Raw genomic sequence first — 12,617 nt, forward strand, 5'->3', positions numbered from 1 at the left:
CAATTCAAGAATATCATTTATGAGGAAGTCCAGTCTAATGACTATATAAAAAACTCGACGGGTAAGACCACCCCCGGGCATTGCTATGAAAGAAAAAGACCTTCTCACACAAGTCGAGAAACCCCCCGAACTCCTACCCCACCCTGACACAGGGGCATTGTTGCCTTGTGAGAACCGGGCTGAGCCTTTTTGACCTGCACTTTGGCCATGGGACAGACGAGGGGATTTTTTTTAACCAAAACCTAAAATTCGCTCCCACGGGGAGTCGAACCCAAGACCACTGAGGCGCTCTAACCAGATGGACTAGAGGCTCGTTGGCAGTCTAATGATTACATAACTCACTTAAGCCTTGATGAATACACAGAATAATATAAAATGGTTCAAGAAAGATGCACTAAATGAATTTTGTGACCCAACAAACAGGGCACATCTGAATTCAGAACGGCAATTGCATAACATTTAAGGTGCCCAAACACAGAACTCATCCGTGATCAATATTCGCTTGACAATGAAAAGATATGGGCAGCAACAAAGAGGAGAACTGTGAAAAGTATCCTCATCCATGACTGACTTGAGGATTGGCCAGTTGGCTCACTGATGTTTCTGATTTCATCCGTCGAAACAACTTCTTCAGCTTGTGGAGGAATCGGCACAATGAAGCTAGCTGAGCTCAGTAAAGAGGACCGTGCAAGGTTCCTTGCGCTTTTGTGGAAGTAGCTACTGCTTTTGGCATATGAGAAGTAGAAGGAGCCATCTGGCAGATTAGCATATACATGATCAGCATTTTGGATGATAGGCCAGTATGGGGCAGTTGCAGAGGAGCAGCTATCAAGTAGCTCCTCAGTTCCAACAATTTCCAATCTCCTGAGCATGAAAGGTTTTTCTGGCTGTAGCCACAGCGGAAGCTTGGTTGAATTCTTTTCATTTGAATGCACGGTGCGCAATGAGGGGACATCTTGCACAACATCCAAAAGCAAGCAAGCCACTACTTTCAGATCTTCAAGTCTTCCAAGGTTCGAGATCACCTTCAGCTTGCTGTTCTCACAAACTTCAAGTTCTTTAAGTGCAGGTATGTTCTCAATTGCTTCCAGGTTATCAGCATGATCTATATGCAAGCTTCTCAATGCCATACAATGCTTGAGCCAGGAAGGAAGTGAATCCAGCTTGGGGCATCCAATGATCATGAAATTCATGAGCGAAGGCATATCTCTTTTTTCGAGGCCCTGCCATGACTTCAAGTTGCTCATCTTGCTGATAACCAGCTGCTCCAGCTTCGGAAATGCCACCCCATCATCTGGTGTCCCACGAATTTCATGGCCAATGTAAGTTAACAAATTGGAACCATTTATTGCTAGGAATTTTAGATTCTTCATCTGACCCAGAGATGGGAGATATTGGCAATGCAAACAGCCATCAAGGGTCAACTGCTTTAGTTCTCGGAGATGGAATGGGTCTAGCCAAGATGGGAATCCGTGGCCATAATAGTTTTCTAGCTTGAGAGAGACAATAGAAGGTCCTGGCTTGAGTGCTTCAAACACATCTTTAATTTTTGCTGCTCTACTAATTTCTGTCGTTCCATCATCAGTGCTGCAGCATAGCTCAAGCTCTTTGAGATGATGTTTTGCCTCGAGTGCTGATTGTACTGCATCTTCCACGGTTAATGTTCTCTCTAGCCTAAGAATCTTGAGGCTTGTCAGCTTATATAAGGACCCCAGCTCTTGAAATGACCAACCGTTTCTATTTTCTGAACCTCTTGAGCTTACAAGAAAACCCTGTAGGCATTTGAGTTCTTTCATCATGGAGAATCCAAATTTCACTTGATTTAGTCCAGATCCTGAGATGTCAAGTGTCCTCAAGTTTGTTAGGCGGCCAAGGGATTCTGGGAGAGCATTCAGACGAGTGCAATTTTTGAGAATTAAGAACTGCAGCATCCTAAGATTCTCAATGGAAGATGGAATCTCTCTAACTTGGGTGTTTGCAAAGCTAAGATATCTAAGGTGCATCATGGATCCCAAACTCCTTGCAACACACTCAATCTGTGTATCTCCAAGATCTAGAACCCTTAGATGTGTGCACTTCTGAAAAATATCACCCAGGATCGTGTCATTTAATGGGCTCCCACACAGGATTATTGTCCTCGAGGTCTTCAACTTTCTAATACCATTTCTGATCGCTTCTGCACCTCCAGTTGTAATAGTTAAGCGGCATGGCCTCAAAGTATCACCTATGTCTTGAGGATTGCCAATAAAGTATTCATCTTGTGACTGGAGAAGTGCAAATGATCTGAAGAGATGAGGCATCTTCGATCTCTCTGCACCATAAGTTTGATTTTCGGGCAAAAGAAGGCCCCTACCTAACAATTCCTCATAGCATTTTTTAGCTTCCTCTTCAACAGCTGTGTTCTGCTGGGTCACAATAAACCCCTCCGCAATCCACTGCTGAGTGATACACTGCCGATCAATCACAGACCCCTCTGGATATAATGAGCAATAAAGAAAGCACCTTTTCAGATAATATGGCAACTCAAGGTAGCTAGTATTGATAGCGTTTCTTATCCTCGAAGAAAGGCCACAGAAATCACTGGAGTAGATTCTCTCCCAGTCATCTTCTTTAAGGTCCACTTCCCTTAGATGGCATCCAATTCTCCTTATTGCCATTGGAAGGCCATTGCACTTTTGCACAATTCGCCTACCAATATCTTGCATGTTTCCAGTGCTCTCATCAAGGAAAGCCCTTGTACGAAGTAGCCACCAACCATCATCCTCATTCAAGCCCTTCACATGGTGAAGATGAACTGCCCCCATCCTCCTCGCAACACGCTCATTCCGGGTTGTTATAAGGACTCTACTGCCAGGGCTGCCATGCTGTGCTTGTATCTCTAGCAGCCCATCCCAAACATTCTCTCCCCAGACATCATCGATGACCAGCAGAAACTTGTTACCTTGTAACCATGTGCGCAGCTCTGCCTGTAGTCGTGCAGTATCTCCTTTACTGAATCTCTCACCTGACCACATTGTCATATGCTGCAAGTCTTTGGAGACATGAACCCATACCCTAGGCTCAAAAAAAGTTTCTGTCTTGTGGTATACCTTTCTAGCAAGAGTAGTCTTGCCAACTCCAATTGTTCCTATAATAGCCAACAAAGGACGATTGGGACGACTAGGAATATCATCTCTCTTTATTAGTAGTTCAATGAGATTTTCACAGTCGTTTTCCACCTCTCTGCCCACAATATCAGGCTCTAGATCTGGAGCAAAGTCAAGATCTGATCTTGTTTGATCTGATCTTATTTGATCCTCAATCGCTGGCTCTATATGCAGCCTCTCACCCTCTTCAATGATGCTGTCAAGTTTCTGATTCAGTTCATGTATATCACTTGTGACTATGTAGTCAATACCAACATCTCTGCAGCACTTAAAGACAGATGAAGGATTGCATTCCTGTACAGAAAGGAAACAATTTAATTCCTGACTCGGATAGCCAAATTTGGATGAAATATGTGAATGCATTTGATAAATGAGCCTTCTTAATGAAATAATATGCAGCTCTCCTGCGGGTTTGAGGAAAAAAGCGAATGCAAGGCATATTTTGTTTTGGCTCAGTCTTTATGTTAAACTGTTTGCTTATAGAATAAATCATATATTACTATAAACCTAATATAATGTGAATCTTTTTAAAAAAAAATATGAATACAGTTGTGTAATTTGAAAAGTGTTGATCACAACATGCAAAATTTAACTCTTTCCAAAACATATGCCTTGTATTTTTAAACTGAGGGAGTATCAGTTGGCTTGTAGTGTATGATGCTTAGAACAGCTCAATCAATCCTTCTTAAATTCCTAGTCAGTACCCAAATAATGTTCTAAGCACACAAGCATGTACAACCAATGAGACTGTGATCCACTTAGCATGCTGTGAATCTTGCGAACATTTATAGACTTGAGACAATTTTGAGAAACTGAGCAGCCAGACCCAGAAATAATCACTACATTGTGCTGTCTATAAAAAGGAAAACAGACGGTAAATAACATCTGTTGTTTCAACTTTCCACGTGTTGTTGCAGCTGGTTGGAAATTCCTGTAAGGATTGACATCTTTTGAAGGATATCACCTAGCCTCAGCCACATCTCTGAGCTGAGGCTCTAAAAATATGTGAAGATGTCAGAGGATGGCAATGACCACTAGGTGAACTCTCAAAGCCAAGGAGATTCAGTTGTAGACTATGCAAGAACACTGGACAAGCATTGGGACTTTAGCAAAACATTTTAGTCTCGGCTCTTGGGAGTCAAGACTTCTAAGCGAATACTGAATACCAAAACTATAATGCAAACATGCAACCCTGAATGTACAAAAGTAAAATCAAGGAAGATTCAAGACATTTCCTGACCTGTGGCTCTGATGTTTGGAACCTCTCCTTTTCAATCCTACATCGGTCAATTATGTTTTCAGCCTCATAAATAACTTCTCGTGACCTCTTCAGCCAATCCCTAGTAGTTTCATTTTGCACAACTGTCTGCTCTGCATCTGTAATGATAGCTCTCATACTCTCAAGTTTTCTCGACAGTTTGCTAATCTCATTTCTGACGCACAAAACTTTGGCTATTTCATTACTGGCTAAATTGCCAAGTGAGATGATAACTTGTTTTGTGAACTCAGATAGAATCATCTCCATCATAACTCACTTGGAAGTGTTCAAATAATATCTTCTCTGCAAGGAACCAAACTTGTTATGTTAGAAAAATAAAAATGGCATCCCCTCTTGCTGCTCACCATCATTGAGAACCATGCATAGTTTTATCAAATATTGTTAACGACCAACCTATATGAATGTTATGGCTTGCGACCTGTACATATTTATGAAGCAAGGGATCTCTGAAGACATAAAAACTATATATGTTTTTCCATGTTACAACTTGCTGGAGGCCCCCCAAAAATTTTTTGCCTCAAAAGTTTATTTCCCTATTTGTTATTTTACCTCAAAAAAAATTAAAAAGGGAGTTTGTGAAGGTAATGGCAGATGTCCACTGTGGCCCAGCCACGTTATTGTTATTGATGTACAGAAGAAAGGAACAAGTCAATGTTCCTTCGTGCCGGTGGGTTTCAATAAATTATGCACCAGATTCTCGACTTCCGAATAGTACTACATCATTGTTCATTTGCCCCTAGCACTTAATATGCACAATAACTTATTTTCACAATGACTGAAAGACCTCTATTAGCTTAATAGCACATCTGAAGACATGTTTCCTGAATCTACCACCCTCCAAGCATTCCTTCCTTTGGATTAACCAACAATTTGCATGATCCTGCCTACCTCTTGGCCTCTTGGGCTCCTACACTGCAAAATGGCCCAAATCACCCAACAACATGATGATAGAACTGATAGGACCTCTAGGTGCAGATCTAGTGGGTAAAACTTGACTTAGATGGGAGACTTGGTGATGTACCCCGCCATGCGCAGTCACGGCCACGGCGCCACCGCGACATGGCCACTGGAGTTGTAGTAGGGGAAGCCGTGCAGGCGCCCGCTAGGTCGTCGAACGCAGCAGCAGTGCAGGTGCGGTGCTGTGGCAGCGGCGAAGGCGATGGCGCTTCCCGTCGCTCACAATGCCCCTCTCGATCGGTTTAGGGTTAGGAACTTCGGTGGGGCGCTGGCGGCTACAGTGAACCTCGTGTCTTGTGCCACAGCCCCCACCATCCTTTTACGGCGCTACACGACGGGGGCCATCAGCCAGGAGAACCAGCTGAGCGCCCCCGATCAGGGCGCGGATCAAGGGCCCAATTGACCGTTGGACCAACTGATGGAGATCATCCTAACACATGAATCATGAATGCACCTCAATTGCTACTGAGCTCCCTCCAGGATGCTACTAAACACGCAACATTGCACTCAGAACCCTCCATTAAACAACAAATTAGATCCAGCATAAAACAAGGTCGCATCAAAGACTGCACCTCTTGGGCAGTTTGCCAGGATGCTACCATCCTAATACTGTACTCGCAAATACTGCAGCAGACCAACAGTGTACTCGCAATCCAGAATTCCCGGAACAAACAAGATGGAATACGATACTCAATAGCATAAAAAAGATGCATTTTCACACCTTCAGGGATCTTGAAGGCAGCAGCAGTGCTTGCCCACCCCACCCGAACCTTGAGCTTGGGCGATGCCGCCAAAGAAAGGCGGAAGCTGTGAGCCGTCGACGGCACCAAGCTTCCTGAGAGCCTGAAGGGCGCCTTGCGCGGAGCAGATCTTGGGACTACCGCCGCTGCGCAATGCGGCGAATTAGAGGGGCGTCGTCTTCGCTGCAGCTTCCATATGATCAGATCGCCCCGCGGCATCGCCTGAGTTTTTAATGCTCCAGTCCTCGCTCCAGGAGGGCTGGCCGGCGAAGATGCTAGTGCTAGCTGTCACGAAATTCACTAGTTGACCCATTATTATCAAAATTCGCAGTCAACACCCCGTACTTGATACTTATTACTTTTAGTGATATAAAAAAAGAAAAACGAAATGAAATGGACCATAATTTGCTGATAAGAAATCTTAAACATTATGTTTGGCAACTGGCTCCTGCAGCCAAAAGCCGCCGCTGCTACAGTGATTATAGAGAAAGCTACAGCTACAGCCGTGGTTCAGCAGAAGGGAACAACCCCTAAATAATGTTTGGTTGAAGACCAAGCCAAAGCTATATGTGCAGCCTTCTGCTTCCACAGGTTATCAAACAGATTGACAAGTATATGAAACACTGTCTTTGGAGTGGTGGGGATATCAACAGAAAGGGGTCCTGCTTAGCTGCTCGGGAACCTGCTTGTAGGCCGAAAAATGAAGGAGGTCTTGGTATTATTGATCTAAAAACCCAGAACAAAGCTCTCCTACTGAAATATCTTGATAAATTTTACAATCATGCTGAAATTCCTTGAGTTTAATTAACTTGGGAAAAACTCTATGCCAACACCAGCAGTCCCCCACATGCGAGATCCCCTGTTGACTCCTTCTGGTGAAAGGATATACTCAAACTCTATCATGATTTTAGTACTATAACAATTTGCAAGCCAAATATGGGTAATTCTATTCTTATTTGGAAGGACAGCCGGCTGAACCCTAGTCCTAGTGACAGATTTCCTCATTTGTTTTCTTTTGCCAAGAAGCAGAAATGCTCCTTAAAATTCTTCATGGAGAGTGATGCTAGCAGAAATTTCACACTCCCCTTATCAGTTCAAGCTTAAGAGGAGTTGGCAACTCTTCAAGACTTTCTGCAACAAGGGTGATGAACAGGTTTGGGATACTTGTTCCTACAAGTGGAATTCTCTGAATTTTAGCTCCAAGAAAGCATACAAACTCCTGCAAGGAACTCAAGACTCCTAATGTGGTAGAACCACCCAAAATAACCAACTTACGAAGGCGCTTGTCTTCCACTGACACTAAGCACCCCGAGAGCGAACTACATCGGGCGGGTTCCGTCGGGCACACCTCAAGAGAGAGCCCAAAAAGTCCATATTTTTTTCCAAGGATCCAATAATGAGAACGAGTTACAATACTTAGTCCATTTCATACATCCAGAGTTCTTTAAAATTATATGGTTACAGTACCAAATTCAGAGTACGGAATATTAAACAGCGAAATAAAAATAAAACTCAAATAAACATCTATCGATAATAAACAATGATCCATCTGTGCCCACCAGAAGAATCCTTCTGTAACACATTCGGTGTTACACTGTACAATCTTTTGCTAAAACACTGCATGAGCATCATACTTATGTGTAAATGTATGAAATATAATGTGTAAATAAATTCATGTGACTTGAAACGTTTATCGAAAATGCGAAACGAATGTTATATTTTATGTCGTGTTATATCGCTTAGAGTTCTAAACGATTTTTTATTGAACGAAAATGCTATAGAGCGCATACCCGACACTTTAATAAAGTTTGTAGTGCAAACTTCATAGGTGGCGATGAAATACTTGCGGTCGAGAACGGGATTCGCTGGATAGCTTACTTAATAGCTTGAAAATCGAAGTTGACGCGAATCCGAACAAAAACTTGTCATTTTCTGAAGTCGGAAAATGGGTCGACGAAGCTAAGTTTGGGAATTTTTATAGGAGAATCGGTTTAAGTAGTAGCATGGTTTTATGGTTCATTTTAGTAGCTTGTGTAAGGTCGAGATGACGGACTAGAGGAGGGGTGAATAGTCCTTTCTAAAATTAATCGTGTCGGCTAACCGAAACAAGTGCGGAATTAAAACTATCGGTCTAGTCAAGACTACACCCATGTATCTATGTTCTCTAGCACCTTCCAAAGATACTAATTAAGCAGCAAAGGTGTCGGGCTAGCTAGAGCTCACCTAACCAATTCAAGAAGCAAGGTCACACAAACCTATGCCACTAGTACTTTAAGCAACAAGGGAGCTCCTACACATGCTAGTAAGCAAAAGCACAAAGCCACATAATGCTTACTAACAATGCTCAATAACAAAGCAACCAATGCCAAATTAGAAAGCGCAATTACTTAGCTACACAAACTAAGCAATATGACTAACAAGGTCACACAAACCAAATTAGCCACGCAAGGGAGCTACTTCTATGCTACACAAGCAAGAAGGTAACTAGTAAGCTACATAAGCTAACTAATTATAAGAGCAACTATACAAGCATAATGTATGCAAAAGTAATTACAAGCTTATGTAATGAGGATGCAAACCAACGGAAAGAACAAGGTTGACACGGTGATTTTTCTCCCGAGGTTCACGTGTTTGCCAACACGCTAGTCCCCGTTGTGTCGACCGCTCACTTGATGGTTCGGCGACTAAATGGCATCACCCGCCAAGCCCGCACGTCGAGCACCGTAAGAACCTACCCCAAAAGTAAGGGTAGCTCAATGACACGCTCAACTAGAGTTGCTCTTCGCGGCTCTCGCGGGGCGAGCACAATGCCCCTCACAAAGCTCTTCTCCGGAGCACCACACAAGCTTCTTACGGGCTTCGACGGAGATCACCACCAAGCCATCTAGGAGGTGGCAACTTCCAAGAGTAACAAGCACCACCGGCTTGTAACTCGATCACCTAGTGCCACTCAATGCAACCTCACGATGCAATCGCACTAGAATCGCTCTCTCATATAATCGAATAATCACTATCAAGTATATGTGAGATGGTGGGCTCCCAAGCACTCACAAGCATGGACACAAAGTCCCCCGAGGTGCTCAGCACCAGCCATGGCCGAGGCCACCTTCTATTTATAGCCCCACGGGCTAAACTAGCCGTTACCCCTACACTGGGAAAACTCGGGACGACCGGACGCTCCGGTCGTATCGACCGGACGTAGGACCTCAGTGTCCGGTCCATAGATGCTCGCCACATGTTGTCTCCATTCAACTTTAGTCACTTGATCTCAATGGTCAAGTGATGACCGGACACAGCTGCTCAAACTGACCGGATGAAGCAACCCTAGTGTCCGGTCATTTCCAGTAAGGTACCAGTCACGATCGGACGCAGCGTCAGCGTCCGGTCCTTCTCCAACTTTTCTGTGTCGCCTACGTCACCGTACGTCAGCCTGACCGGACGCACCCTGCCAGGGTCTAGTCACTTCCAGCGCCAGCGTCTGGTCGAAGACCGACGCCTGCACGCTCTTTGCCGCCACTGACCGGACGTAGGACCCCAGCGTCCGGTCACCATGTGACTAGCATCCAGTCCACTCTGAGAGACCCTGTCTTTTCTGTATAGGGCGCCGGTGGAGTTTCAAACCCTTCTCGCCTCTGTTTTATCGCCGAGTTGATCCACATCAACTCCAACTTCATCTCCTTTGTAAATGTGCCAACACCACCAAGTATACACCATCATGTGTATGTGTGTTAGCATTTTCACAATTATTTTCCAAAGGATTAGCCACTCAACTTGCCACGCCACTCAATCCTAGCAACGATGCAAAGTTAGATCACTCGAGTGGCACTAGATGACCGATATGCAAACAAGTTTGCCTCTCTTGATAGTACGGCTATCTATCCTAAACCCGGTCATCAACTTCTCTACACACCTATGACCGGTGAAATGAAATGCCCTAGGTTATACCTTTGCCTTGCGTATTCCATTCCATCTCCTCCAATGTCGATGCAACACATGCACCAACATGATCAACAATGATATGACCCACTTCATATCATCATGTGATCATATTGGTTCATCGATCTTGACTTCACTTGCTTTTCACTGTTGCCTTCGTCCATCGGCGCCAAGTCTTGCTTAAGCTTCAACGCCACGCGGTCCATCGCTCCAAAGCCTCCAACTTACCCTTCACGCTTGCAACCGGTCCATCAAGCCAAGTCATGTCTTGATCTTCTCCTCCTTGATCACATGACTCAATGTCATGTCTCATTTGTAATGAGCTCCTTCATCATCACATGTGTGAGCTTTGCAACATCTCTAAGCCATTTTCACCTTCATGGCATATGTTGCTCACACATATGTACCTGTGGACTAATCACCTGTGTATCTCACATAAACATAATTAGTCCACCTAGATTGTCACTCAATTACCAAAACCACACAAGGACCTTTCAGCTTGACATCCCATCTTGAGCGTTAAATAGTTGGTTTAGCAATTGGATCATCGGGTTGGATTTTTAAGCAGCTTTAAAAAGCGTGCAAGTCACATTTTTGAACGGTGCCAGCGCCTAGGCGCGGTCACCCTGCCCAGCTCTCGGCGTTGCCGCACCGGCTACCGATGCGCTTGCACACGCACACCCATGCACGTGGCTCCACGCTACTGGCCATGGCCTCCTGCTACCGTGCTCTAGTGCACGACTCATGTGCACGCTGGGGTCCAGCGAGCCTGGCCACTCTGCTCGTCGTCGCGTCCGCCTGAGCTTTTTGCTCGCCATCATCGTCGTGTCGAGTAGCGTCCATGGTCACTGTTGTCGCTGACCTTCACGGCTGCACGCGCGTGGGTTTGCCCTGCCTGCCTTCACCATCACATCCGCGCTCATGTGTCGCCACGCTGCTACCTCCTCAGACCGACGTCAGTCATTGTGGCGCATAGTGCCGAGCCACCATCGTCTTGTGGGTCATGGCGCTGTGGTCGCACGTCGTCATGCTAGACTCGTACACGCACATGGAGCCTTCGTAGTCGTGTTGTTGTCCTTCCCCAATTAGTGGTTGTGCCACGCCAAGCTCCCCGTCACGTTGCCTTGATTGCCGTCGCGTCGGCCGGGCGAGCTGTGCCAAGGCAAACCCGCAGAGCTGGCCCATCTCCGAAATTGTGCACGTCTGGAGGTCGAGTTGGAGCCTAGCTTCGTGCTAAGCTTGCCACTGTTGCAGCCATATGTTGTCGGGGCTTCAATTGGAGTTTTCCCCCGCCGTCAACCCCTTAAGTCCGAACGCTGTCGTCCATCAAATTAGCTTGGCGTAATCCACCTCTTTCCAATTAACTGTGCACCTAGCTAGCCCTGTTAATTAGCCAGTGAATTAGAGTCGTCTCGGCGAGCTTCCATCCTATAGTGAGGTAATGTGGAGCATTCCCCTCGCGGTGGTCTGCCATGGCCATCGAGGCGGGTGCTCGGCTAGGGCGGTGCTCCATGGTCCATTGTTTCAATTGAGCGGTTCCCTTGTGTCATGTTGACTTGGTTGCCTCGCCCATGTAACAGTTTTGCCAGTGGAGCAACAGGTCACCGGGGACGTCGTCGCCGCGCTTGCCGTGAACCAGAGTCACCCCGCGTTCATGGCCAACCACCTTGCCAAGCCCCATGACTTTGTCCAGTCTACCCTACATGTCTCTGGTGAGGCCTTCTTGCTCCGAGGGTAGGTGGTTGAACTATTTGCGGTCTAGGTCACCCGGGACACGTTCGCTACCACCGACGAACTGTGTTGGAGGCCATTCCCATGGCCGATGCACTTGAGTGTAGTAGCGATTCAAATAGGACTTCTACATTGTTGCCCACAGTCTGTAGATGGTTAAAGAGTAGCGGTAGAGGTGTTAGGATAGGTAAATTCACCGGTGCTAGTGTTGCCGTGGCTAGACCCCACACGCAGCGCATGGCCACACCTACATGCTGCATGGTTTTTAGTGCTTGAGACCTCAATCGATTGCGCTTCACTCGTAGAGTGCTAGGGAGGTGTTGGTTGAGGCCGAGGAGGCCCATGCTTGTCGATGGTTGGCCAGAGATGCCGCGGCCTCTGTTGAGTTCCAGCCAAGGACTTTATAACGCGAATTCGAAGTGAACCGGGGGGGTTAAGTGCGAGCGTCAGTTAGAGAGGGGAATAGTGGAAAGGAATGTGGGTTCATTTAGTTGAAAGCCGGGGGCTCTTTAGCAAAAGCGCCAGCTCACACGTAGGCTCCGCCATGGGTCGCGTCCGCGTGCCGCGCGCGTGGGCCACACTAGTGGCTCGCGTTTGTGCGCTACAGGAGTGGGCCGAGCCGCGAGTAGTGGTCTACGCGGTAAAGTTTAGTTTCTTTCTTTTCCAGTGAATTAACAAATATTTATTCAATTTAGTTTTACGCTAATCTTGGTAAATTATAGTAAATTCTATAGGTATCCAAAAATAGTGAAATAAAATTTGTTAGGTTCATAAAAATATTATCTATCTATTAGTGTAGTTAGTTTATAGTTAGCTGTGATAATGATA

The 12,617-nt window shown here is 45.6% G+C and overlaps 1 protein-coding gene across 1 annotated transcript; it reads right to left on the minus strand.

The window, feature by feature from the left end:
• Nucleotides 1-6,394, minus strand: LOC136546769 (putative disease resistance protein RGA3). The gene is made up of 3 exons (XM_066538739.1): nucleotides 6,104-6,394; nucleotides 4,387-4,707; nucleotides 1-3,440 (listed from the first exon to the last, which is right to left on the minus strand). The coding sequence occupies exons 2-3, from the start codon at nucleotides 4,672-4,674 to the stop codon at nucleotides 492-494; spliced, it is 3,237 nt and encodes a 1,078-aa protein (XP_066394836.1). The 5' UTR covers nucleotides 4,675-4,707; nucleotides 6,104-6,394; the 3' UTR covers nucleotides 1-491.
• Nucleotides 6,395-12,617: the final 6,223 nt, after the last annotated feature.

Source organism: Miscanthus floridulus, chromosome 3 (genome assembly GCF_019320115.1).
Source record: "Miscanthus floridulus cultivar M001 chromosome 3, ASM1932011v1, whole genome shotgun sequence".
In the NCBI taxonomy this organism is placed as follows: Eukaryota; Viridiplantae; Streptophyta; class Magnoliopsida; order Poales; family Poaceae; genus Miscanthus; species Miscanthus floridulus.

Bases quoted from the DNA above. Each gene is read 5' to 3' on its own strand.
- LOC136546769 (XM_066538739.1), bottom strand. From the start codon at position 4,674: ATGATGGAGATGATTCTATCTGAGTTCACAAAACAAGTTATCATCTCA. The intron at 3,441-4,386 runs GTCAGGAAATGT...CTTTCTGTACAG, and splicing joins TCCAAACATCAGAGCCACAG to GAATGCAATCCTTCATCTGT.